Below are 26913 nucleotides of genomic sequence, written 5' to 3'. Positions count from 1 at the left end.
GTCCGTGGCGGCTAGGGTTAGGAGACACCTCACACTTATATAGGCGCAGCCACGTGGAGAGACGTGGGCTCGACCCACGTCCAAGTCCGTCACAGCCCACGATCCAACTCTCTGTTAGTGACTGGCAATAATAAGCGCATAGGTGTAAGCTTGGCTCGGCTCAATCCCGCAACCCGTGGCGTGGCGTGGCGTGGCGTGGCGTGGCGTGGTGGGCGGCGGAGGAGGAGTGCGCGAGGGCCTCTTCTCTTCTCAAGCTCCAATAACATGTAGAAGAGAATCCCTAATGAGGAGGTCTAACTCCTCTTTCACTTCCGGGGTGGGACTAAACTTCCCACAACCCCTAGTGCCAACAAACCCACATGGGCCCTTAGAGATTTTTTAGAAATTTCTATATGGGCCTAAATTAGCCCACCTCATATTTCAGCATGTAGTGGGCGATTGACGTGTTAAAATTGCGCTGGAGGCGAGGGAGACAATTCTGATGAATAAGAACAACTACAGCCTGATAGGTCAAATATGGCCCCCCAAACGCGCGTGACTCGACACGCCTCAAATTTTACGGATTGCATACGAACATCTTATCTTATACTAGATTTTTAAATCCATACAAAGACACGGAAACAAAATAAATTTACATACTACGTCGATCACCTAGCTACTCCTTGTCGAAGATGTCGACGATCTCCGTGCCCGGCTCCGGTAGCATAGGCGGCGGCTGCATCTCCGGTTCCTCTGGCGCCTTCGGCTGCTCCGGTCCGGCCTCCTTTTCCTCTCTCTCCGCGTGGAGTTCGGCGGAGAGCGCGTCGGACGCCGCCTGTTCTTGCCGGAGTAACGCCCGGTTGGCCTCCACATAGGCCTCATCATGGATGGACTCCAGGATGGCCTGCAGCTCTGCCATCTTCTACGTTGGGCGACGACAAACTCTATCTCTGTCTACTCCATGTTGAAGCCTGGCATTTCGGCTCCTCCGCCTCCCCACCCCATCAGAACCAGCTCCTCTTCCCCCGGCTCCTCCTCCTCCTCCTTCGGCTCCAGCGAGTCCGGAGGCAGCCCGACAGTGACGCGGGTAGCGTGCGTGGCTTGTCTCGCCCAGATCTCCTGCAGGTCTTGTACCGGCGCTCCGGCGTGAGCATTGCGTAGTAGGTGATCTTTCTCTGGACCATGGCAGAGCGCTAGAGCGGGAGAGGGAGGAGGTGGATGGGATCAGACTGGTGCGCAGAGAGGGGGAGGTGGATGGGCTAGGGTTGCGGGACCCCAGCCTGCTTAAATAGCCGGATTTGGTCTCGGACGGCGAGCCAGACCGGCGCCACATGGCGTTCACACCGCGGCGACGGACCCAGCGTCCGTCGGACCGCCGAATTTCCAGGTGTTTCCACATGGGACCTTGCTGTCAGCCCGACGTGGCGGGCGTGCCCGGACGCGCCCGGGCGCCCCCATATCCGCCCCATATTTGGGTTGGATATGAGGGGTGCCGGTCATTCCGGGCGTTTGACGCCCATTTAAGGAGCCGTCCGGGTTGAAAAATCAGGACCAGACGGCCTGCCCGAGCGTATGAGGCGAGTTTGAGGCACCCGGCTGTAGATGCTCTGATACCCGACATGTTCTGGTCTATTAGTTAGCAAGTACATACTTCTTCTTTCGCATCAAGATTAGTTGGTACATTTGGTGTATGTTCTTGTAGAATCTTCTTGTTTTTTATACATACATAAAAAGAGCAACTGTGATAAAAAAATACTTTGCCTTATTAGCTTTGAAACGAATAAAAAATTGTATAGGAATAAATGAAAGGCAAAACACTAAATCTGAATCGAACATTGACTTGAAATGTCAGATGGTAAACCAAATCATTGCACGTGTCCATTTGCAAAATAGCTAATCTCACTAAAATCTTTTAGGCACCCGCCAGATGCATAATTTTAGGTTGGATTGAGTTGTCAGAGACCCGGTGTGTCTATATATAGGATATATAAAGTACCAATAGATATTAGTCATTGCATAGTTATTGGTCAGATGAAAATGCAAAAATTAAATTCAAACTTAGGCCGTTGAATTTTCTCTTCTTGATCGTATGGCAATGATCCACACCTGAAACTGAGAGACAGCAAAGCTCATGTCTCTGTTTGAGGGGAAACAACAGAAATAATGTACACTATCTCTGCATTTTTTGACAATAATTATGTCTTACATATATTCAGTCAGTCTTACAAGACCAGCACAGGTGCAGAACCATATGAAGCCATGTATTTAGGAAAATATTTTGACAATGAATATGCCTTACATTTATTCAACCAGTCTTACAGAAAGAAAGTTTACAAGCATGCAGAATACACGTCAAACACTTGCCTAACACCAGTTCTGGACAAGCACATGCTCATGATTTAGCTGTGGCGGTGGATCCTTGCCAATGCGGCCCAACCAAAGGTAACTATGATGGGCCAAAGTGCAAAGACCACTATCTGCATGTGCATCTTTAGTAACACTTTGGTTCCATGGAATAGCCCTATCCTAGTACATAATGGTCGTGCTAGGATAACACATTGGAAAATAGAATCCCTATTTACACTTATCAACACGGCAGGAGTAATAGCGCATACCGCAACAGCGGTGCTATGAGCGACTGGCGCTAGCACCATATACACACCCAGCGCAAAAGCAGTAGACATGGATGTGAGTGAGCTCGACATTAAAAGCACGGCCACTGAAGAGTTGACTCGGCGGGTTTTCAGGTTAACCATGGGAATTCCAGCAGACACAAAGCCAATGGTAGCGACTATGGAGCAGATGAAAGCTAATGTGGTGGCCATCATGAACGCATCAAAAGCATAACTCCCAGCACGTGTTGGCGTACCTCCATTTTTATGGTCATCGGCTCTGTAACCTCCAGGCAGGGCAAAAGTTGCAGTGAACGCCACAGTTGCTATCAGGACTGCTGCAATTTGTGCTGAATTTCCCAGCATGTGTGATTCTTTGTCCTCGTCCCCTGGGTTTACAGGCCGCATGTATCTTTCATTAAGCTTATCCTTTCGGAGGGCACCCCTGCTCACTCCAACATGCCATAATACCTCATGTATTTTGCACTCAGGGTTCTGAAATAAAAGCGGATAGGAATGCATGAGTAGCAAATGGAGAAATTTGACATGAATAATTTGTTTTTCTCAAGGGGTGAACTTGAAAGTAAAACAGAGAATGTATTACCTCTATATAACTTATTCCGTGTGGAATCTTACTTCTGGCTAGATCACGGAGAGTTTCCCCTTGGTTATTTATCCGATTCAGACATACCCGTCGAGACCCAAATAGAGCACAAAAAATCTTGAAATTCCGAGCCTCGATAGCTAAGTGCAATGCAGTGTTCCCATCATTGTCTTGCATATTCAGAATCCAAGCTAAAGATGGAGTTCGACATACATACGAGACAATGTCAAATTCTTCCTTGTCGACGGCAACATGAAGGAACGTCCTTCCTTTAGCGTCACACAATCCGGCACTATCTGGGTAATCATTATGGAAGAATTGTACGACATCTTTGAGACCTACAGAGGCAGCCACATGTATGGGAAAATATCCGTCCTTGTCAGCTTGGTACAATGCGGCGGGGTTCGCATTGAATACAACATCGTATATCTTGTATCCCCAGGGAATCCATACAAAACGACACCAAGGGAGAGTGCGGAGGAACATAAAATGCAGATCCGAGCCAGTCCGGAAGCACATCGATGAAGCAAAGTGAAGCGGCGTGCTCCCATCTTTGTCCACTTGTGTAGTAAGGCTTCTGTTCCAATGCACTAGGAACTCTACCATCACTGTGAAAAATATGCTTTTCATGTTAATGAATCAAAAAAGCCTACAATGTGCATATTGCACTAAACATTTATATATAAGAGCATCTCCAGCAGATGAAAAACTTCATGCCCAAAAAATGATTATAGAATAGGAGGGAGAAGTTTTTTGAGCACCATGCATGTTGTTCCTTTTGTAGATGATGTAAAACTAGTGCCCTAAAAAAGATTGCTTGAACATGAATACATAATTGCACATTTTGAAATTTCAAACTCTAGTTGAACATTAAACATTTCAAACATCATAATTATACACTACTAAGATAGACCGGCACTATACAATAGATCATCACAGACCATGATGCCTATAGTACTTGTCGAACTTGTCGTCGTCATCGAGGTTGATCACCCCTGGTGGTCCGCCGGAGGGGCCTACCTCATGGTTATTGCTGGTAGATGGCTTCACGGCCTCCTCCTCTTCGTCATTAGAGTAACTTGAAGTAATACCAAGAAAACAAGGAAAAAATGGGAAGAAAGATGTGTGGATGAGAATGACCATAGCCAAACAAAATCTTCTATATTAAATTGGTGGTTATGATTTCTTTTAAACTAAGGGAATCAGTCTTGCTACAAATTATCTTTTGTTTAAAAATGGGTAGATTATACTGAAAATGTTGGAAGACAAAACTTTATCAAAATCACTTAATAAATAAATATTATTCTATATCAAGGTAAGATTAGGACATAAATCTAGAAAAAGCATCTACAATAGAAATTTGCCGACTCACTTTTATGTGATCTTTAATTATGTGTGTATACTAAACTAATCCAATCTACTATTCTTAAGTAGTTGATCCCCACTAAGTCAATTCTCTTAGCATGCGGCTTTTCACCTCATAAATTGTGCCATGTCAGCATTCACTAACACTATTTTGCAACCCCATATAAACCACATGCGTACTCTTTGTTTACACATAATACAAGTATGGGACATTTCTGCATTAAAAAATAGTAGCTCTTGATTTGGATCATTTTCTTCATACATAATACATCTGGAATTAATCTTCAAATTCCCGCCGCTACGTGCGGGGAAATCACGTAGTATACATAAGAGAGTGATCCTCACTAACTTATTTATCTCAACATGCAAGCATGCCACCTCATCATACCGTTATGAATGGGATTAGACGCACCTCAACGTGTAACCATGCATGAAGAAAGATCCTTCACAATATTCAACCATGCATGAATTTTTTTTTCCATTCATTTGTTCTACTTATATATATTCAATAAATATTTTACAACTCTACATAATCAAATATAACAAGTCGTGTGTATTTAAAAAAATTCTCATGTTATCTAACCCAAATTTTCATTAAAAACCCGCAACAATGTGCGGGGTATCCTCTAGTAACATAAACAAACCACACGTCCAGTTAGAAAAAATATGGGTGAAGACTTCTCCTATGCAATTGCGTAAAACACTGCTGGTTGGGTGTGACTAGCGCTTATCTAGATGAGAAATAACTATGTCTCATCTAACTCGTACACCTTCAAATTTTACACGAAGATTTGTGCGAATTTTTCACTTATTTTTTTTGTTTGGTTAATGAAATAGTGTAAGAATTAGATGAGACTTTGTTAATTCCCATCAAGATGTGAATTAGCAAATCCGCTACTTGTTTATAGATGGGCAACCACATAGCTTAAAACCTCCATGCGAGATAAAACGACATACTTAGGTTCAAACCTCCCCGCAAAAGAAAATGGCATACTTAGCTTGAAACCTCCCGCGAAAGAAAAGGACATACTTAGCGTGAAAACCTCCCCGCGAAAGAAAACAAAATAGCCATCTAAATCTATATACCTAATAATAAAGGGGCTATTGCTTCTGGCGATACGTCATGAAAATTGCCTTTAAAATTCCCAATAATTACCCACTATGCCATCCGTAAGTGAAAAAACGATTCGTTTCACTGGATAGACCGTTTTGTTTGGGTTATATACAGTGTGGTGCCTAACATGTCACATCCACATAGCTAGCATAGTGGCAAAAGCCTCCCTTGTCTACCCACTAGACTCGGGTTCAACCCCAACCACGTCCCTTTCTTTCCACTTCTCATTTTGGGGCAAATTCAAATGCTTTTTAAAATATTCATATCTTTCAAACCCTAACTCCAAATCTAACATGTTATATATGAAAATCCCTCAGAAAAATGTGTAGATTTTAAATATGCTATTATCTTGCATGTTAATCATTTTTAGAATTAAGTAGATATGATACTCAACCATTAACTTGAGTAGATATTATGTTCAACCATTACGTTGTTGTTTGTTGTGTGGAGATCTCAAGGGATATCTTGATATTGTCCGGAGTGTGTATAAGGGTGTGATTTTTTTTCTCAATATTCATATCTTTCAAACCCTAACTCCAAATCTAACATGTTATATATGAAAATCCCTCAGGAAAATGTGTAGATATTAAATATGCTATTATCTTGCATGTTAATCATTTTTAGAATTAAGTAGATATGATACTCAACCATTAACTTGAGTAGATATGATGTTCAACCATTGTGTTGTTGTTTGTTGTGTGCAGATCTCAAGGGATTTGTTGATATTGTCCGGAGTGTGTATAAGGGTGTGATTTTCTTCTGAATATTCATATCTTTCAAACCCTAACTCCAAATCTAACATGTTATATATGAAAGTCCCTCAGAAAAATGTGTAGATTTTAAATATGCTATTATCTTGCATGTTAATCATTTTTAGAATTAAGTAGATATGATTCTCAACCATTAACTTGAGTAGATATGATGTTCACCATTACGTTGTTGTTTGTTGTGTGGAGATCTCAAGGGATTTGTTGATATTGTCCGGAGTGTGTATAAGGGTGTGACTTTTTTCTCCTGTTGCAACGCACGGGCATGTTTGCTAGTAGTAGTAAATAATATAGATAGGTATTAATAATATATATTTTTGCGGATGAGATAGGTATTAATAATATGACGAAGCAAGGTAATTACATGGGGTATATGTAAATTGAAAATCCCGATAATCGCATGCATGTACTAAACCATAGTAATTAATGTACTCCTACATGGGGTTGGTCAAAATTAATGGGCGGGCAAGTTCTAAAAATAGATGCATTTAGTGGGTACGTACCTGGGTCCCGAAGAACCGCAACATGCAAGGCATTTTGTCCATCTGCTCCGGAATAGGAGAGATTGCCACGACTCATATGATATAGAATCAGTGCAATGGTACTCTTCCCCAGCAAGATGGCTTGGTACAAGGGTGAAACGCCGTCTGCAGGATAATTAGCCAATTCGGAATCAGCACCCATTAGGAGCTTGACTATGTTCTTTTCTTCCTGTACACCGGCAGCATCTTCCTTATTCTTTTCTTCTCTAGCGGGGTCAGCAGCACCAATAAATGCTTCCTTCTCCTCATAACGCAACCTCTACCGTATTCAAATCGGACAGCCTGGTGCAGGGCCGTCTCGTGACGGTTATTTTCCATTCTCAAAAGCCTGAGCTTCGTGTCGGCACCTTCACGAGCAGCTAGATGAATGAGATAAGAAACCATTCTGGGTTGCCCAACTCTGGCAGCACGATGTAACGGTGTGTCGCCATTGTGATTCCTGGAAAACAGGATTCTCTTGTCCCTGTTGCAGATGATGTCGGCATACTTCAAGAAATTCGGGCCGCCTCCATTGGCGACCACATGCAGTGCAGTATCCCCTTGAGGGGTGACGCCCTTGAGGAGTGCTCCAGCTGCAACCGAAGATACAGGCTGGTGGTCGACGCCCTCTTCTACATCACCAGCAGCTGACACCGGGATACTTCCCTGGGCGCTGCTGCTTCTCGGTATCCACTGAAGAAACTTGCGAGTAGGAACCATCATTTGTGGCTTTTTTGCGTCTTCCCTCTCTAGAAGGAGATTCAGCCCTTCCCAGGAGCCCCCGCGCGCAGATGTCAGAAGCAGGGGGTTGATAATGTTACCGGCAGGGGGTTGGTCCTCCTCGGGAGGCTTCTTGCTCATCGCCGTCACCACAACCATCGCCATGGCATCCTCCTGGTTCAGCAGATCCTTCAACTTCTTGACATCGCCACCGTCAGTGGCCACCATCGGCTTGGCGTCCATGGCCAGTGTGTGGTTTGATAGTTGGATGGAGTGTATGAGGTTGGTAGTGCTCCCAACTCGTGTATGGGCGCACTCTTAAAAGTTACTACAACAAGTGTGAAGTCTTCTCTCTTCCCCGCTTAACAAGGTAGTTTTTTTAAGTTGTTACTCTCTCGATCGTTCCTAAGTCGTGATGTTAATTGTTTCTGGCTTGATGATGGCCTCTGGAGCTTCTTTCGGGGCAAATGGCGTTATGTGCTCTGAACCTACTCCTTGTACAGTATTAAACAATCTTCACAGTGTCCTCGAGATGTGCAAGGCCACATATGAACACGCTGCTATCGTCCAAAATGTCAATGGCGATCGGGGATCATATATAACTTCTTTAAGCAGAAGCATGGCCGTCGGTGGAGATCTATCGTTCCCTCTTCTACGAACGCACCAGGAGTACAACGTCTTCAATTATTTGTTCTTTACTTTTTTTTGGACAATGGGAGGCCACCCTCCCAGCTCTCCACTTGCAATGTTGCAAGGGGCACACAACCATAATTTATTCAAAAGTAACAGCAGAACAGCTTGCACTAAAAGCACTTCCAGGAAGAATGCAGCGCACATACAGGAACATTATCGGAACCAGCCACTGAAAGGTACAGCACATGTTGTCACCCTAGAATTCACACGAGACAACGCCTTCACCGCCCAGTATTGACGTTGGCAGATCCAGCCATCCAAGAGCAGATGGAGGTTTTTGTCTCGACGCACAAACCTAACATCACTTGAGCAAACCTGCAAATTCCTTGCATCAGCGTGGTTCTATGAGATTGGTTGTGCTCCCAACTCCTATCTTGTTCCTATCTATCTTAGCACACTCTTGTCATATGTGTGCTTATCAATGAAAAAATTAGCGTGCTGCAGCAAAATAGAGCCGCTTTTAAAATACGCTATTAGCATTGCTATTAGCGAGACATTGTACGCTGATTTATCTCTCTCTCTCTCACTCACACACACACACACACTACCTACGAGACGTGCAAGGCCACATGAGCACGGTATTATCCTCCAAATTGTCAGTGGCGACCTGGGGTCCTAGTCATAGTTATACACAGTTTCTTTAAATAGAAACATGGCCGTCGGTAGAGATTTGAATCATTCTCCCTTTCACAAAGGTTCACACAATGATCTGAGGCCTTGTTTCACTTCATCTTTCATGGAACTCCAAGATCCAAATAGTTGGGCACAGCCGTGTTCTCCGAAGTTGGATGCTATTTTCATGGAGCACTGGGTCGTGCTAAGAGGTTCGTCTCAGTTGCTCCATGGATACCCATTGCACCGTTTTGTCATAATGCAAGTTTTTTTTTTCTGTTTTTGATGAATGCAAGTTTGTTTTTAAATGTATGAAGATTGAGGAATGGTTATTTCTGCCAAGCCCTATCTGTTTATTTGGTTCTCGGTCCCATGGCGGTGTCAACGGCTAACCAGCCTGGCAAGGATATTGCAGATATCTTTTCTGGAGATGGGTCAGTGGTTCGATGGTGGTAGGAGCTTCTGAAGCGTGTGCAGGTGGTGTACTCTTTGCGTGTGCTGCACCCAGTGTTTGCTCCTGGTACGTCATGCGGACGGATCGGCGGTGACCTCGGCTCTAGATGGTGTAGTTGTTGGTGGTGGCTTTAGATTGATGATTTATATTCTTGTTGGACCTTTGTTGAATAATTAATAATATGGTTGTATGCATCGTTCGATGCAGAGGCCAGGGCTTGCTCCCCTTTTCGAAGAGTATTTTTGGTTCTGGATGCACTACCACCCGTATGTAGGTACACAAACTTCGCTACAACAAGTGCATATATACATGTTCATCCATGGTCCCTCTTTAATTTTATTTTAGATGGTATAGAGTATTTTTTGTTACTGGTAAAACAACCCTTAAAAAGGAAAACTGATATTACGAAATTGTCTCACAATACTTGTACGTATGATATATACAATTTCAGTTGGTCGTCTCACAAGTCATTTTGTAGGTTAATTTCTAAACCACGATCTGATGGAGGTTCTTTCCGAGTACATGCCTAAAGAAAGAAAGAAAAGGGATAGATGCATACCTACTATTGTGTTGATCCATCCGTGAAGATGAGCCGGACATGTGCCAAAGCACATGCAGGCCTTTACTAATACAACAGTCTCGGGTAGTCTCTTGGGAAAATCACATCGCTGTCATTAGAGAACTGAACGTCTGTAATATATATGGCGGTCATTGGAGTAATGAACATTCTCTTTGCTGAATATTGCTAGAATTGATATGAATCTTCATCTTGTTGATGGATCTTTTGCATCAAGTTTTGATTGCTACAGTTGAGGGCAGAAAGGTTGGGACATTTCAATGTTAATGTCAGCACCTAATAATTTAGCTGTTGAATTATGGCTGGGACTTAAGCAGTGGCAGTGCCAGGATTGAAGCAAAGACAGGGCCTAATTTATTTTCCAACAACATGGAAAAACTCTGGCACTTATAACTACGGAAAACACACCATGACATCTAAAAAATACCATATGCGATAACATTACAAAATAAATCTCAATTGTTCAATAATTCTAGAATCTAACTTCAGTGCCTCACAATCCAACAAAAGAGATAAAACTAGAAATAATAATACGGGGATACAAAAGAGTACCAAATGAGTTGTTTATTTCGTTTGTGCCTCCCATAACGTGATCAATGGCAGAAGAAGAAGCAACACCGAGACATCAAAAGTGTAAGTTCATAAGAACAGGCATAAACATAATGAAACAATTACCATTGATTCAAATAAAAAACTTACCTCTGCAAGGAAGTAAAAGCCCCCTGCGATCCATATAGGCTTGAAAGCGGTATAAAATATCATCATCGGCAATACTTGCAAATATATCTTGCTCAATATAGGACATCATGTTATAATTCATCCAATCATCACCCATCTTATTCTTCAACTCAGTTTTGATAATACTCATAGCTGAGAAAGCTCTTTCCGCTGATGCGGTTGCAACCGCAAAATCAATGCCAACTCTATGAGTCCATATACCAAAGGAAAAACGGTGTGTCTACAGGTGTGACCCTTTCATTGCCGACAACGATGAAAAATATCTTCTCATATTTTATTTCTGCGACATGAAATGAATTAACATCAAAATGCTTTAGTTTCAGATCAACAATACATAAAGAATTAGGCAGGGCTGGCTGATGACTGAATAGTTGAACAGTTTTGCTAAAGCACATTTGAATTAAACTTTCTTCATATCATACATAGACACGGGAATAGTTGTTCAAAGTTTCAATTAAACACATAGACACGGGAATAGTTGTTCAAAGTTTCAATTAAACATACCCGCAAAAAAAAGTTTCAATTAAACACAAAGAAAATACCCAGCCGAGAGCGGAGAGCAGACAAATCAGTCCTGGACGTGGTCGGACTCCTGGTTGCGCGGGGAGACGGGGAGACCGGAGACGGGCAGTGGCCGGAGTAGAGCGGCAGCGGCGCCCGGCTAGTGCACCGGCGGCAGTCCTGGTTGCGCGGGGAGCCGGGGACGTCGGGCTGGGGAACTTGGGGTGGGGGTAAGCGAGCGGCAGGGAGCGCCGGGGCGGGGCAGTCCTTGGGACTGGCAGGAGAGTGGGGGCAGTCGCCGGATGCCGGCGGCGGCGCGGCGCACTCGCAGGAGGCTGTCGCGGTCTCGCGTGCTCGCCAACTGCGTCCGTTACAGCTCCAAATGGGCCGGCCCAGCTGTGCGGGAGGCTACAGCCTCCTTTTTCCATTTTTTACGTTTCCTGTTTTCCTTTATGCTTTATTTTTTACTTTTTCATACTTCAAAATATTCTACATATATATGTTAAATGTGTATAGAAAAAATGGTTATAACGTCCACGAAAAATGTATTAACAAATTGAGCATGTATTTGAAAAATGTTAATCAAGCATTTGAAAAAACATTTGAACAAGTATTTGAAAAATATTAATCAAGCATTTAAAAAAATTTAATTTGTATAGAAAAAAGTTGACCATGAATTAAAAAATAATGAATTTTTTATCATCTATATAAAAAAATTTAATCAGGCATTTCAAAAGATGTTGAACAAGTATTTTAAAAATGTTAATAAAGCATCTGGAAATGTTAAATGTGTATCGAAAAAATATTAAAGCTATATTAAAAGAATGAAGATATTTTTTTACCATATATATATAAATGTTGATCAAGCATTTGAAAAAAAATCTTGAACAAGTATTTGAAAAATGTTAATCAAACATTTAAAAATTGTTAATGTCTTAAAAGAATTGACCATGTATTAAAAATGATGAAATTTTTTGACCATGTATATAAAAATGTTAATCAACCATTTAAAGTTTTTTGAATGAGTATTTAAAAAATGTTGATAAAATATTTGAAAAAGGTTAGATGTTTATAGAAAAAATATTGACCATGTATTAAAGAAATGTTAAAGTTGTATTTGAAAATGTTAATCAAGAATTTTAAAAGGAACGTTAAATGTGTATAGAAGAACGTTGACCATGTATTAAAAAATGTTAATCTTGTACTTAAAAATGTTAAATGTGTATTAGAAAAATGTTTTTAACATATATGAAAAATGTCAAATGAAAACCAAAAGAAATGAAAGTGGTTTTAAAGTAACTCTTATAATATGCCAGGCGCCCAGCTACCATGTAGTAGACATTTCTGAGATATTCAATTGTAATTCATAGTTATAAGAGTTACTCACTCCGTCCCTTAATATAAGAGCGTTTTTGAAACTAGTGTAGTTTTAAAAACGCTCTTATATTATGGGACAGAGGGAGTACTTTGTAAGTAGTTTTCTTGGATCTATGATCCGAAACATTGCACTTGTAATATTTGTCAATTTGAATACAGTTACAGATCATTTACAAAAAATTACGAAATTAGTCCCAATGCTAAAAAATGTTAAATTGGTTCTTAAAAGTAAAAAAGTGCAATTTGCTATGCATATTTCACGAGAAAATATCGCCCATTTAATACTATGAGAAAAACTTTTGTCTAAGTCGACGTCTTGAGCCATCCCAACGCTGAAATATCCAACAGCTTAGAACATCGACTTAGACAGAAGAAAGTCTGAGGCAACTCGGATCTATAGTAAACCAATATAGATTGCATTGCTCTCTCAGACCTCTGAACCAAGGTGATGAACAAACTCACAACTACCAATCTTTGAGTGCAAGCACACTGTCATCAAATGTCTCCACCACGAGAATGCCAAAGGAAAACAAACATGTAACCCTAATGCCAGCAAGTACGGCACTAGATGGCATGCGTTTGTTAGGCGATGGTGGATACGTACGCTCAATATGTGAAGGTGTTCAAGCGCCCTTGGTGGAGAGATATTATATAATAGTGGTCAAACATAATTTTTCAGAGACAAACACTGGTAACAACTAACAACCAGAATAAGATTTTGTGTTTATCTTGGCAGCAAGATTGCCAAATCGAATTCAGTGCTGGAATAGCATCCCAATGGCCCACAACAGTTTTATACATATTGGAAGAAAAATAGCCTGATGGTGACGAGTGTCATTTCCAAAGGTCGGATTCAGTGGAAAGTGGCATCGTTCAGCATTAACTTGTCCAGTTGTGCGACTTATGCATATGCTTCAGAAGCAGATGAAACAAATCTTCATGAGGTTTCTGGACAGTGCATAGAGCTATACTTTTATTTGAAAATAATATGACAAGCCAGGCTCAATAAGTCTTAAACAAAGAAAAATGACAAGCCAGGTTCTGAAGCTTTAGGGCAGACGCATATCATAAGAAATAATGTCTTATATGAAATACTTCCGTAACACCAGTTCCGGACAAGAACATGCTTACAAACCCTCCTTATCAAAGGAAATAAAATGGATTTAGCGGTGACGGTGGATTCTTGCCAACGCAGCCCAACCAAAGGTAACTATGAAGGGCCAAAGTGTAGTGACCACTAAGAGCGCGTACATCCTTAGTAATTGTACCATTCCTTTGAATAGACCCTTTCTAATACATAGCGGTCGTGCAAGAATAACCAACTTGAAAATACTATCCACATTTGTACCAAGCCATATGGTCGGAGTAATAACACAGACCGCAACGGCAGTATTACGAGCAACCGGGGCTAGCACCATATACACACCCAGTGCAAATGCAATAGACATGCATACGAATGAACTCGAGAAGGAAAGCACGGATAAGACTGTGTAGACTTCGCGGGTGACCAAGTTAACAAAGGGACTTGCAGAAAACGTGTAGCCAAGGGTAGCTAGAGAAGAGCATATGAAAGCTAATGTGGTGGACATAATGAACGCGTCAAAAAGATAACTCCCGGCATATATTGGTGTGCCTTCATTTGTATGATCATCAGCTCTATAACCTCCAGGGATGGCCAAAGTTGCACTGAACGCAACAGTTGCTATTAGGACTGAAGCAACAACACAGGTTTGTGCTGCATCTTTCAGCCTCCGTGATGCTTGGTCCTCCTCCTCTGGGTTTGATGGCCGACGGAATGGTTCCTCAGCCTTATCCCAGCGAATGACACCATAGTTTGCCCCAACTGACTTCAAGGCGTGGCATATTTTATGCTCAGAGTTCTGAAATAAAAACAAGAAGGATTATATGAGTACCCAATGAAGCAATGTGTCATATATCATTTTTTTTATTCAAGGGGCGAACTAGAAAGTAAAACAGAGTATTACCTCTATAAAATTCAATCCGTATGAAAGCTTACTAATAATGGATAAATCCAACGGAGTTTCCCCCTTGTAATTTGTTATATTCAGATTCACCTCTGGATTCCCAAATAGAGCGCAGAACATCCTAAAGTTCCGAGATTGGATAGCTAAGTGCAGTGCAGTGTTTCCATCATTGTCTTGCATATTCAGAATCCAAGCTAAAGATGGAGTTTCACATACGTAGAAGAGTATGCCCAGTATTTCTTTCTCAACAGCGACCTGAAGGAATGTTCTTCCTTCAGCGTCACGCAATCCAACACAATGCGGATACTTGTCACGGAAAAACAGTATGGCCTCTTTGGCACCTACAGAGGCAGCCAAATGTATGGGGAATGATCCATTCTTGTCTGCTTGATACAATGCTGCGGGGTTTGCTTTGAATACTATCTCGAGCACCGATGTAGATCTCCGGGGAATCCATACAAAATGACACCAAGGGGGTCTGCCAAGGAGCTCAAGTGTCAGATACGAGCCAGTCCGTAAAATCAGCGATGAAGCAAAGTGAAGTGGCGTTCTCCCATCTTTGTCCACTTGGGTAGTAAGGCTTTTGTTCCAATGCACTAGGAACTCCATCATCACTGTCAAGAATATGCATTTTGTGTTAGTGAATCGAACTGACTAATTGAGACTTTATTTAAGAGTGAATTCCACTTCTTACCCTGTAGTTGTACATTTGTGACACATATTACCCCATTTAGTGCAACTTTTATCAAAATATCACATTTTGAAGACTTTTGCCACGGTTTTACCCTGGTTTTGGATTTTTCTTATTTATGTTAGATAGGGTCTGCATGTTGCGTCAATGATTCGTAAAAGAATGTGTAAAGATCGAAGGGCGTCATTGACAATCATGTCCAGACTTCTTTTGTCCATCTGTTCCATTCCTCCCCATCGTCCAGATATTTTTGAACCCCAGGCGTCACCTCACACCTTCCATAATGGACATGCATCAGAAAACGAGGGTCCAAAGCTTCTAAATGGGGTATTTTAAACCAATTGCCACTCAACGGGTAATTAGTGTCACAAATGCATATCTAGGGAGTAAAATGTGGAATTCAGTCTTTATTTAATCACGTTCCTACATTAAAACGGCAACATGATGACTAATGACATGACCAACATATATGCATGTGTGATTATGAGGTTTAATGGTGCACGTTGGTTGATTTGCTTGTCATGTACTCCCTCTGTTTCTTTTTAGTTTGCATATAAGATTTGGTCAAAGTCAAACTTCGTAAAGTTTGACTAGCTTTGTAGGAAAAGACATGAACATTCACACTATGAAATCAATATTATTAGATGCATGATGAAATTAGTTTTCATAACATATAACTTTAGTATTGTAGGTGTTGATACATTTTTTTAGTAAAACATTACTCTTACCAAATCTTAGATGTAGACTAAAAAGAAGCGGAGGGAGTAACTGTGTTTAGAGCAAGAAAAAAGAGTCCACCAGAATTTAATGGCTCATCATACTCTAGAGCTGAGTTCAAATCTAAGTCATTGAAATTATGATACCAGTTGGGGTTTACGAAATCAACAGATAGATGTTTTGCTTTTTCATGAGAATTTGCATTAATTTTTTTATGTATTATGCTTTGAGCATATAATAGACAGTACCGGACAACAGAAATTAAGAGGGAGCTAAATGAATCTTTCAGAGAAATTTAGGGTATTATGTCAACTTTGGCCTACAAGTGATCAGTATGAGATTTAGGGTATAATTTATAGTTTGTTAGTAAAAATTTATGTTAAAGTTATGCTTCAGATTCGAGGGGATGCTATATGTTATAGAAGGAGGGAGTAGACAAGGAAGTATTAAAATATAGATGCATTTAGTGAGTACCTGAGTCTCTGTGTGGAAGAACACCAACATGCAAGGCATTTTGTCCATTTGCTCCGGAATAGGAGAGATTGCCACCACTCTTATCGTACAGAATCAATGCAATTGTACTCTTCCCCAGCAAGATGGCTAGATACAAGGGTGAAACGCCATCTGCAGGATAATTAGCTAACTCTGGATCAGCACCCATCAGCAGTTTGACTATATTCTTTTCTTCCTGTGCGCCGGCAGCATCATCCTTATTCCTTTCTTCTGCGGCGGTGTGAGTAGTAGCATCAATCAATGCCCTTCTCTCTTTCCGACCCAGAAATCGACCATCTTCAAATCGGACAGCCTCGTGGAGGGCTGTCTCGTGACGCTTATTTTCCATTCTCAGGAGCCTGAGCTTCATGTCAGCACCCGAACGTGCAGCTAGATTCATGAGATGAGAAACCATTTTGGAGTTCCCAGCTCGGGCAGCACAATGCAAGGGTGTGTCACCCCTGTGATTCTTGGCAAACAGGAGGCCCCTGCCCCTTTCGTAGATGATGCCGGCGTACTCCAGGAAATGTTTGCCATTTTCCTGATTCTGCGCGACCACATGTAGTGCAGTATCACCATCAGGAGTGACGCCCTTGAGGAGTGCTCCAACTGCAAGTGAAGCAGCAGGCTGATCATCGACGCCCCCTTCTACATCACCAACAATTGACACTGCAGTTCTTCCTTGGGCACTGCTGCCTCCCTCTACCAACTCGAGAAATTCTTGAGAAATAATCATCAGTGGTGGACGTTTTGCGTCTTCCCTCTCTAAAAGGACATTCAACGCCATCAAGGAGCCCTCACGCGCCGATAACAGAAGCAAGGGGTTGATGATACCAGCTGGGGATTGGTCCTCTTCGGAAGGCTTCTTACTCGTCGCCGTCGCATCAACCATCAACATGGCATCCTCCTTGTTCAGCCCAACCTTCAACTTGTTGACATCGCCACCGTCGGTGGCCGCCATCAGCTTGGCGTCCATGGCCGCTGTGTGGTTTTAGAAGTTGGTTGGAGTGTATGAGGTTGGTTGTGCTCCCAACTCGTGTCTTGGCGCACTCTTAAAACAACTGCAAAGTCTTCTCTCTTTTCTGTTTAACCAAGTCGCGTCTTAATTGGTTGCTCTTTCGCTCACAAGTCTAATCTTAATTGTTTCTCATTTCATGGTGGAGATTCCTCCGGGGCACATGGCTGTCCATGTGCTCCAAACCTACTCCTGTATTAATCAATATTCAGTGTCCTTGAGATGTGCAAGGTCACATGAACACCGGCTCTATAGCTGCTCTTGTATTCTTCCATCTTCACGAGGATTGGTGCATATAGTCTATGGTGGACTAGGCCACCTATCTCTACACAATAATATTGGGCCTTTTTTCACCGAGCCTACATCTTTGACTTGTCATTTTTACCTCCTCTCTTCTTTGATTTGTTGATCATAGCTTGGATTTCTATTGGCTTATTTGACAGGACCTTGACAATTTTACCGCGTACTCCCTCCGTCCGAAAAAGCTTGTCCCTCAAATGGATGTATCTAGCACTAACTTGGTGCTAAATACATCCATTCGAGAGACAAGTTTTTTCGGATGAAGGGAGTAGATGCCATGCCAGATAAGGCAGAGTAAAATTACAAGTTCTCACAGCACGACGTATACTCAACTTTTTCTTTTTGCGACGACTAGTTGTGGTTATAATATTCCTTACTGCTCATCTAAAAAAACGAATGCCGGCGGCTAGGAATGCGCAAATGATTGTGACTTGCCTCCATAGAAAGCATCCATCCACCTACCGGCAAAAATATGCTTTCCGCATCAAACGAAAACTTGCAAGTGGATGGCCAACTTGAAATATATATGCAGCTAATACTGTATGACAACTCTTTGCACAATGCAAGAGAAGTGACCCAAGGGATGCGACAATAGCTGCTTCCCATGCCTAATAAAACTTTGCCGTGGATGCTGATGTGGAATGACGATTTTCTAACCAGTAAATCACCAAGAGCCATAGAACTATTGTTCTACGGTTTGTGCTTCAACAAAATCAGCAAGAGTGGTTGTGGCGGCCGGCCATTATGTTGTCAAATCATGGCTAGATTAGATGGGATTGATCCGTTCCAACTTAATTTTATTGACAATTTGAGTAGTACATGCCTATAGACGGGAGCTGTATTAGCACATAGCGATTGATGCTAACATGTTGTTGATTGATATGTATTACATTCCCCCAGAAGCACGTAATGATCCTCTCTGGCCATTCTGGCCATTCGCATAAGACTTTGAATGATTTCGTAGGAAAGTAGTGGCTGAGCCCCAGCTCGGTGCACCCCGGCTACATCCACGCAAGAAAACATACTAAAATATTTCGAAAAGGCACTCTCATGATTTCTTTACGGAATGGGTCCAACTTAACTCTTCCAAAAGCAAAAGTGATTCATGCTTTTTTTTATGAATGGGTCAGCTCTGGCCATTCGCATAAGAATTTGAAAACACACCCTCTACGTCTCAAGATGTCGCGGAGCTAGTGAAGCACGAGGTTAACTTACTTGATGAAGCTGTCAGGAGATAACTATAACAAGTCTATAGTGAACAGCAGGTGGGCGGATTCGATCTCTTCCTCTTTTTTCTGCTCCTTGTTCCCTGCTTCTTCGAAGACTGTAATGGCACCTTATTTTCCCCTTCTTAATGCAAAGGCAGAGCACCTGCCATGTTTGTCAAAAACAAAACAGAGGAAAGGAAACATGAGGCTTCCGTGTCCACAAGCTAATCCTACCAATATGAGGGAGAGATGATGGTACCGGGGGTGGTATGGTTAGATGATGCAGCTAAGATGCATGCAACGAGAAAAAAGAGAGCAATCACCGATAACTTTCTGTTACTTTATTCATTCAATAGTCAGGTCTAGACACCCTCAAACTGATCTACCATCCTTAAGACATACAAACTCTTATCTTTAGATATTAAACCCGAGCCGTTGCGCACCTAGGGGAGGCCCACCGCCTATAAAACACTGCCCCCGTAAAAACAGATTATGGGAACACATCCTGACTGAACCACATATTTCGAAGCTGCTCTTTTGTTAACTGCTCTGTACCTAGAGACGGTGAAAGGGGATTGGCCTCCTGATCGTAATTTTCATCAGAAACCTTCATCCCTATCACACCATCATCTGATTCTTCAACACCCTGTCAAGTGGTAGCATAATATGAGCATCTATTATAGCCAAACTTTCAATAATTTTATAATTCTACAGGACAAAAGAACAACACAAATTCAGTCCTCTAGAAGCTGTGAATAATGACAAGTTTCAGACACAAGAGGTAACATTCATGTGAATTAGGCTCAGACACATTACCTCGTAAAAATGTGCATCAGTATTGAGATCAATACACTTGGCACGTTTAGTTTCTTGTTTCACTCCTCCGCCTCTTGTAGTCATAATGCGCGCATAAGCTTCATCGATCAACTCCTCAAGTTGAGCTTCATACCTGGTTTGAAGGATAGGAATTACCTATCAATGGGATTTAAAATGAATTTTGAAACTGGTAAGAATTCATGACCATTTATGATATTATTTGTTAGTGTGGGTGTCTGAAATTTCACCTCTGCAGTTCTTCATCAGAATCTATCACCTCATCAGAGTCCTCATGAGTTTGAGTTTCTCCATTCCTACTGTCTCCATCTTCTCCTGACTCAACAGCTTGAGGTTCTTTTCCACCCTATAATAAAGCACACATAAAAGCCATATATTTATATCATTGAGTTCACAAGAACAAGCTAAAAAGGCCAATCATACGATGAACAGGAAACCATAACAGAAGCAAAATTACTCCTACAAGTGTCTTTTACTACTGATGATGAAATTTAATGACCACAAAAAATATCTGGGAGCAGGAAGCATTTTTCTGAGGTGCAAAGCAAACGCAGGTAGATATGACTACGGAGACATCAGCATACATTGGTATCACTAACAAAAAACAAGTCAGGGTCGCCGTAACAATATTCTGTAGCATCAGTTTGCATTCTTATTGCCTTGTGTGCTTTCTCCTGGAATGAAGAGACATAATAGCACACAATTCAGATTAATGCGCCACATGCAGCAAATATAGCATCTATATTTTGTAATGGAAATACCTTTGTCTGATGCCTTGATTGACGCTTATTCTCTCTCCTTTCCTTTGTACTAATGACACTCATAAGTTCCTCCATTTCCGGTAAAAGTTGGTCATCATTTTTGCCCTTCGTGCCCATCGTGGTACCGTCAGCGGTTGCTATAACTTGTGAACATGAAAGTGCAGTCCTTATGCGCATGCGCCATCTAACACAATTGGACATCAGTTTCATATGAGGTTGGCAGGACCAACCTCTAAACATGCCTAACTAATATAGACATGTTTGGTTAATCACAATCTACAAATTACGAGATAAAAAAAGAGTAGGAGAAAGATACTTTAGGATATATTTTAAGCGATTTTTATCCATCAGAAGTAAATCCCCACAAATCCATATTATCTGGAACACACAAAGAGTATAAGCAGCCATGGTTAGAGCTATAAGATAGTAGAGAAGCTAGGCAAGCAATGCGTTACTTCACTACCTAGCTCCTCAGTCCTCTGTAGTAAGCTCATGACTCTTGATAGGCAGAGATGCTGGATCATCAAATGAAATGGCCATAAAAGAACCAAGAAACTCAAGTGGTGTCTGGGCGTTAGACCATATAAAATCTGATGCTAGACCAATCATCCACCATTTCCTACATAAATCACATAGGAATATAGGATGGAAAATTAGGTCAGTGTTTCTCCCACCAAACTGGACAATAATGAAAACCTTGGAAGGATAGATCCTACAGACAATGCAAAAAACCAAGTCAGGATTACAAAGGAGGATCATCCCGGCCTAACCTCAAGTTCTGTGAAGTTGCTATTTTCTTTTAGAAAAGCTTTTATAACCCCCGGCATCTGCATCCTATGCATATAGCCAATCTCGTTTTACTACTTACAAAAATATAGAATCAAGTGTGAAGTTACGGCTCAAATTCTAAATTCTTAACTGCTTATTTAACTTCATAAAAAGAGTTAGCAAAAATGGTCATCAAACTAATGTTCAATTACTTTCTAGTAATCATGGTTTTGAAAGTGGTACGGCGAGTAATGGTGGCCCACTTACCGCATACACAACACGAACACAACCATTAGCAAATGAAATCACAGCACACATTCGAACCTAGTATAACACTTAGCATTGGTGTATCCGTAGCATTTTGCGGTGATGCACAGATGCCTTGACAACACCAATAATCACATAGAACCTGGATGAGCTACCAAGATAGGGAAACTCCAGTGACGATGTAATTAAGAAGGAATACCTACCGGCCCCCAGGCCGTCTCTTCCGCTGCAGATCGACCAAGAAACTGCAACATTAAGGGGATGCTAACACATAAAAAAGAAGGTTACTGGGACAATCAAATTTTCAATGTAATACCTTGCTCTTCTCTGCATCCACACTCAACAAGTGCAAGTGCTTCAAATCAAGAAGTTCTGGCTGAATCTTGGCAGGGGCTTTATATTTCAGACAGACGAGGTAAATTTCAGCAGGTCTGCGCCGACTTGCTGAAGGTCTAGTGAACTCAACTCTTTCAAATAGCTGCAAGTGGGTACATTTGATTCGATGAATTAGTGAAACTGTATGCAATGACTATTGACTACTAAATGGAAACAAACTGTGATCAAAGCACACCTGCTTGAGACATAACATTACAGCCTTGTAATCTTGACACCTGAAGAACTGCCAAAGAGAAAAATAACTGATTTGAGATGTGCACTTCACACCAACGTCAATTTGCAATGCCTGATTTCGATCATATATATTCATATATACCTTGGTGATGAAGACGCCGCCAGGGGCAAGGAACATGGTGGCCTGCCGTATGGTGTTAATGACAAGGGCTGACTGCGTAGTTGGGGCCTCCTCCTGTGCCACCGATGTGCCGGTGCCAGCGCACACCGAGCGGTTTCTTCTCTTCTTCCTCCGTACATCGCCGTCGTGGAAGACGACGTCAAACGCCGCGACGCCCCTGGAGTCCATGAGCCTGCGCACCTTGGAGCTGCACTTGGGAGCGGTCATGTCCTCCTTGAGGAGACGCGCCCCGCGGATGGGGCGGACGGGCGCGAGGTCGACGCCGACGACGAGGCCGCCGACGGTGGCGCGGCTGACGGCGAGCTGGGTCCAGCCCCCCGGCGCGGCCCCGAGGTCGAGCACGGTGCGCGCCGACGGGAGGAACCGGAAGCGCTCGTCGAGCTGGAGCACCTTGCAGGCCGCGCGGCTCCGGTATCCTCGCTCCTTTGCCAGGTGGTAGTGCTTGTCCTTCGCCCGCTGCTTCTTTCCCTTCGGTTCATCCGTGGGAGGCATGGCTGCCTCTCGCGGCCACCGCCGCCGTGCGTTCGAGCTAGGGCTTTTGGGTGCGACACGTTCATGGAAGGCGCGAGGTTGTGTTCCTTTTCTCTACTCATGATTAATTTTCGTCCCGCCTCCTTGTTTATTTTCATCCTTCCTCCCACCACAGGTAGACACGTCAAACAAAAACACTCCCAGCGATCCCGTCAAACCTCCCGTCGCACCAGAGAAAAACGGCCAAAAAAAGACCTACAAAAAAATAACGAAAAAAAAAATCCCCGACTCGCACGCACGAGCGAGAGTGCCCTCGAGCGAGGCCTCCAGATCCCTCCCGCCCCCCATCTCCTCCCCCGATCCCGGCGTCACCCGCCCCCACCTTCTCCCTCACTCCTGGCGCCGCCCCGTCCCCACCTTCTCCCTCGCTCCCGGTGCCGCCAGACCCCCAACTTCCCTGGATCACGGCTCCCGGCGCCGCCCGCCCCCCATCTCCTCCCCCGATCCCGGCGTCACCCCGCCCCCACCTTCTCCCTCACTCCCGGCGCCGCCCCGTGATCTGTTGCATCACTGTGGGACGAGTCATGGCAATGGTGACGGCGGCTGGCATGGTGTGGGGCTAGCTGGTGGGGGCGGCAGCGCACAAAGGACGTTTCAATCCCTATCGCCATCGCTCGTCCCCTTCTCTAGCCGCAGCCGCCGCCGTCGCCTGCCACCGCCGCACGCCCGCACCCGACACCTTTCCTTCTCGCTTTCCCCACCTCTCCCCCCCCCCCTACCGGCACTCCCCCGCTCCGGCTCCGACCCTCCACATGATTCCGTCCATGCTGCCGCCCCATGGGATCTGACGACGGCGACCCTTGGGGATCAGTACTGGCCGCGAGAAGATGCTTGAGGTCGGATCCTTCTCCACAACCGCCCCGAGGGATGTGAGCCTCCACGCGCCCCTGCTCTGGTGACGACGTGGCCATTCTTCCACTGAACCACTTCATCACCCACCACCTGTGTGCCTCATCCGATCTCTATCTCAATCTGTGATGAGCTCGCCGGGGCCGTTGAAGGAGGATCCCGTGGGGCCCAAATCAGTAGGTCTTCTCTTCTCTCCCTTCTTTCTCCAATCTCCACACCTCCCCCAACCCGTTGGTAATTCTGGACATGGTGGTGATGTATACTTCTTGTAGTTATAAGCTGGTGATGCCTGGTTCTGTGTGTGAAATAACTGATTGGTTCAGAAGCTGCGTGGGCACGTCAATCTTGCCAGTTGAAATGTGGGCATCTATATATTTATAATTATTGGAGAAGGCAGTGCATAGGTTTGTTTAGCAAACACCTGATGAGCAGTATGCATATGATAAATAACTTGATCATTTATATTACCGAAGCAATCCAGCTAGGAAGGTTTAGTGATAGTTAATTATGTAATTTTATTCACTTATGTTCTTGGATCTGAAAGGGGAAAAGAAATGTGAACAGCGTGTGAGGCGTTCAGTGAAGGAACATCATCTAGGGAAGTGACCATGGTTGTGTGTTCGTCAACCATGTGCGATAGTTACATCTGTAGCAGAATGAAATGGGAGAAGTTTAAGGAAGAGGGCGGTTAATCATGTGTTTGTTTTAGTTTGATTTTCTCATATATATACACTGTAGGTGTTCTTGTTTATGTTTCCTGCGGTCACAAAATCATTATCTTTGTTGTGGCCAAATAATAGACAGACAAACATTGTCACTACATTATGTGCTTATTCCATTATACGTAAATATCAAATTAATGCGCCATCATTCCTCACATGTAATATGCACCATCATCTCTTGATGTACGTGAGGACCATTCAAAAGGTTGCTAAAGTTCCCAATTGATAAGCCGCCTCAGGATTGGGCGTGCATCTCTGGAACATGAGGAGTGAAGTAGAAGGCATCAGGTATGTGGTTGCGGCTTGTTGTGTTCGCTGGTCTCTCTCAATCAAGAAAACGAGCTAATGTGAATTCTACATCTCGCCGCTTGCTGTTTAATTGTATCCACTTTGAGTATTGACTCTGTGGCTATGTGGATTTGTCGGTGAATTGGCAGCTTTGATGTTTTTGAGTTGTTGATGAAATGAGATGGTTTGTCGGTGCAGGTGTGAAGCATCCATTTGAGTATAGAAGGATCGATGACATATGTGTTGCGCTGAGGCTTAAGGCTGCGAACAAGTCAACTAGCATCTGGCCACATGACCTCAACAGTGACGGAGCCACGTTTTTTTTTTGAAAAGGGGGACTCCTCGACCTCTACATCAGAACGATGCATACAACCAATTTTATAAATAATAAAATAGGTTCAACAAGGTCTAAAAGTCTGAAACAAAAGTAACGTCTAGCTCACAAAGAGCCAAAAACACACTAGCCAAATAAGGCCACAACCGGCTGACATAATAAAGATAGGAAAACTAATTGCCTATCCTATTACATGACCGCCATCCAAACCGGTTGAAGATATCCCATGCTACCATCTCCCACCGGATAGATCCAGTAACCAGACGCTCCCTGGCCTCCGTTGGAGTGAGTAGCGACCACATACGGATCAACGCGGTGGCTCGGAAGATAACCTGCAAAAAATGAATATTTGTTATCCTGTTAAAAAGCAAATCATTTCTGCAGTTCCATACTGCCCACAATAAAGCACATACTCCTACACGAATGTGTCTCGCTGTTTCGGACTATATCCCATTAAGCCACGTTCCAAATAACGTGCTGACAGAATTCGGAGGAGTAATGTTAAAGGCTATGTGCATCGTCCGCCATACTTTGGCCAACGGGCAATCAAGAAAAAGGTGTTTGATAGTTTCATCCCGATCACAAAAAAACTACACCTAGTAGGTCCTGTCCAGTTACGCTTTGCCAAGTTGTCCTTAGTTAAAATGACCTGTTTATATACAAACCACATAAACACTTTAATTTTCAAAGAAACTTTGACTGTCCAAACAAATTTGGAACTAGGAATGGCGCTAGAGTTAATATCATCAAGATACATCGATTTAACTGAGAACTCTCCAGACCTAGTAAGCTTCCAGCGCAGCTGATCGGGCTGTTGAGATAGCTAAACCTCCATCAGTCTACTCACTAAATGGAGCCGCGCTTCCCAACAATTGCCGGCAAGCGTCCTCCTAAACTGAATATTAAGGGGCATGGACTGCATTATTGTTGCAACATAAGCATCACGCCGTTGAACAATACTATAAAGGGACGGGTACTGAAGCGCGAGTGGCGTCTCTCCTAGCCAAGTATCTTCCCAGAATCGCGTGGTTGTGCCATTACCAACTATAAGCTTTGTCCTATTGAAAAAGGCTGATTTGACTCTCATGAGCCCCTTCCAAAAAGGCGAGTCCATCGGTCTCACTGTCACCTGGGACAAAGTTTTGGACTGAAGATACTTACTACGGAGAATCTGCACCCACATGGCATCAGTCTCAACAGATAACTTATACAGCCACTTGCTGAGAAGACATCTGTTCTTGACCTCAAGATTCTCAATGCCAAGACCCCCTTGGTCTTTTGGTCGACAAATAATATCCCATTTGGCGAGTCTGTATTTTCTTTTTAGTTCATCGCCCTGCCAGAAGAATCGGGATCGATAGAAGTCCAGCCTTTTCCTAACTCCAACTGGGACTTCGAAGAAAGACAAGAGGAACATAGGCATACTCGTGAGCACCAAATTAATAAGAATTAGTCGGCCTCCGTATGACATGACTTGCCCCTCCAGCAGCTCAGTTTCTTCTCAAATCGATCCTCGATACACTTCCATTCTCTATTTATCAGCTTACGAGTGGGTATACCTAAATACGTAAAAGGTAAAGTCCCCAGTTTGCACCCAAACAATTGCCTATAAGCCTCTTGTTCCTCACTGGCTCTTCCAAAGCAGAACAACTCGCTTTTATGAAAGTTAATCTTTAACCCGGTCAATTGTTCAAATAAGCATAACACCAGTTTCATGTTTCTCGCTTTTGCCAAGTCATGCTCCATAAAGATGATCGTATCATCAG

At 43.1% G+C, this 26913-nt stretch overlaps 2 protein-coding genes and 1 pseudogene across 2 annotated transcripts; all 3 read right to left on the bottom strand.

The window, feature by feature from the left end:
* Window positions 1–1921: 1921 nt before the first annotated feature.
* On the bottom strand, window positions 1922–8145 carry LOC109775806 (protein ACCELERATED CELL DEATH 6-like; annotated as a pseudogene).
* Window positions 8146–13778: 5633 nt separating this feature from the next.
* On the bottom strand, window positions 13779–17511 carry LOC109775808 (protein ACCELERATED CELL DEATH 6-like). Its single transcript, XM_040388524.2, has 3 exons — window positions 16502–17511; window positions 14620–15233; window positions 13779–14514 (listed from the first exon to the last, which is right to left on the bottom strand). The coding sequence occupies exons 1-3, from the start codon at window positions 17493–17495 to the stop codon at window positions 13798–13800; spliced, it is 2325 nt and encodes a 774-aa protein (XP_040244458.1). The 5' UTR covers window positions 17496–17511; the 3' UTR covers window positions 13779–13797.
* A 2021-nt stretch (window positions 17512–19532) lies between these two features.
* LOC109775809 (adoMet-dependent rRNA methyltransferase spb1-like) lies at window positions 19533–22630 on the bottom strand. Its single transcript, XM_073498108.1, has 10 exons — window positions 22385–22630; window positions 22244–22291; window positions 21989–22150; window positions 21876–21917; window positions 20954–21015; window positions 20638–20821; window positions 20461–20550; window positions 20107–20222; window positions 19859–19991; window positions 19533–19688 (listed from the first exon to the last, which is right to left on the bottom strand). Exons 1-10 carry the CDS (start codon window positions 22628–22630, stop codon window positions 19533–19535), a joined length of 1239 nt encoding a protein of 412 aa, XP_073354209.1.
* Between the last annotated feature and the right edge of the window lie 4283 nt (window positions 22631–26913).

The sequence above is a fragment of the Aegilops tauschii genome, chromosome 5 (genome assembly GCF_002575655.3).
Source record: "Aegilops tauschii subsp. strangulata cultivar AL8/78 chromosome 5, Aet v6.0, whole genome shotgun sequence".
Lineage (NCBI taxonomy): Eukaryota > Viridiplantae > Streptophyta > Magnoliopsida > Poales > Poaceae > Aegilops > Aegilops tauschii.
Note: the sequence above shows the minus strand (reverse complement) of the source record. Positions and strands in the feature narration are given on the sequence as shown.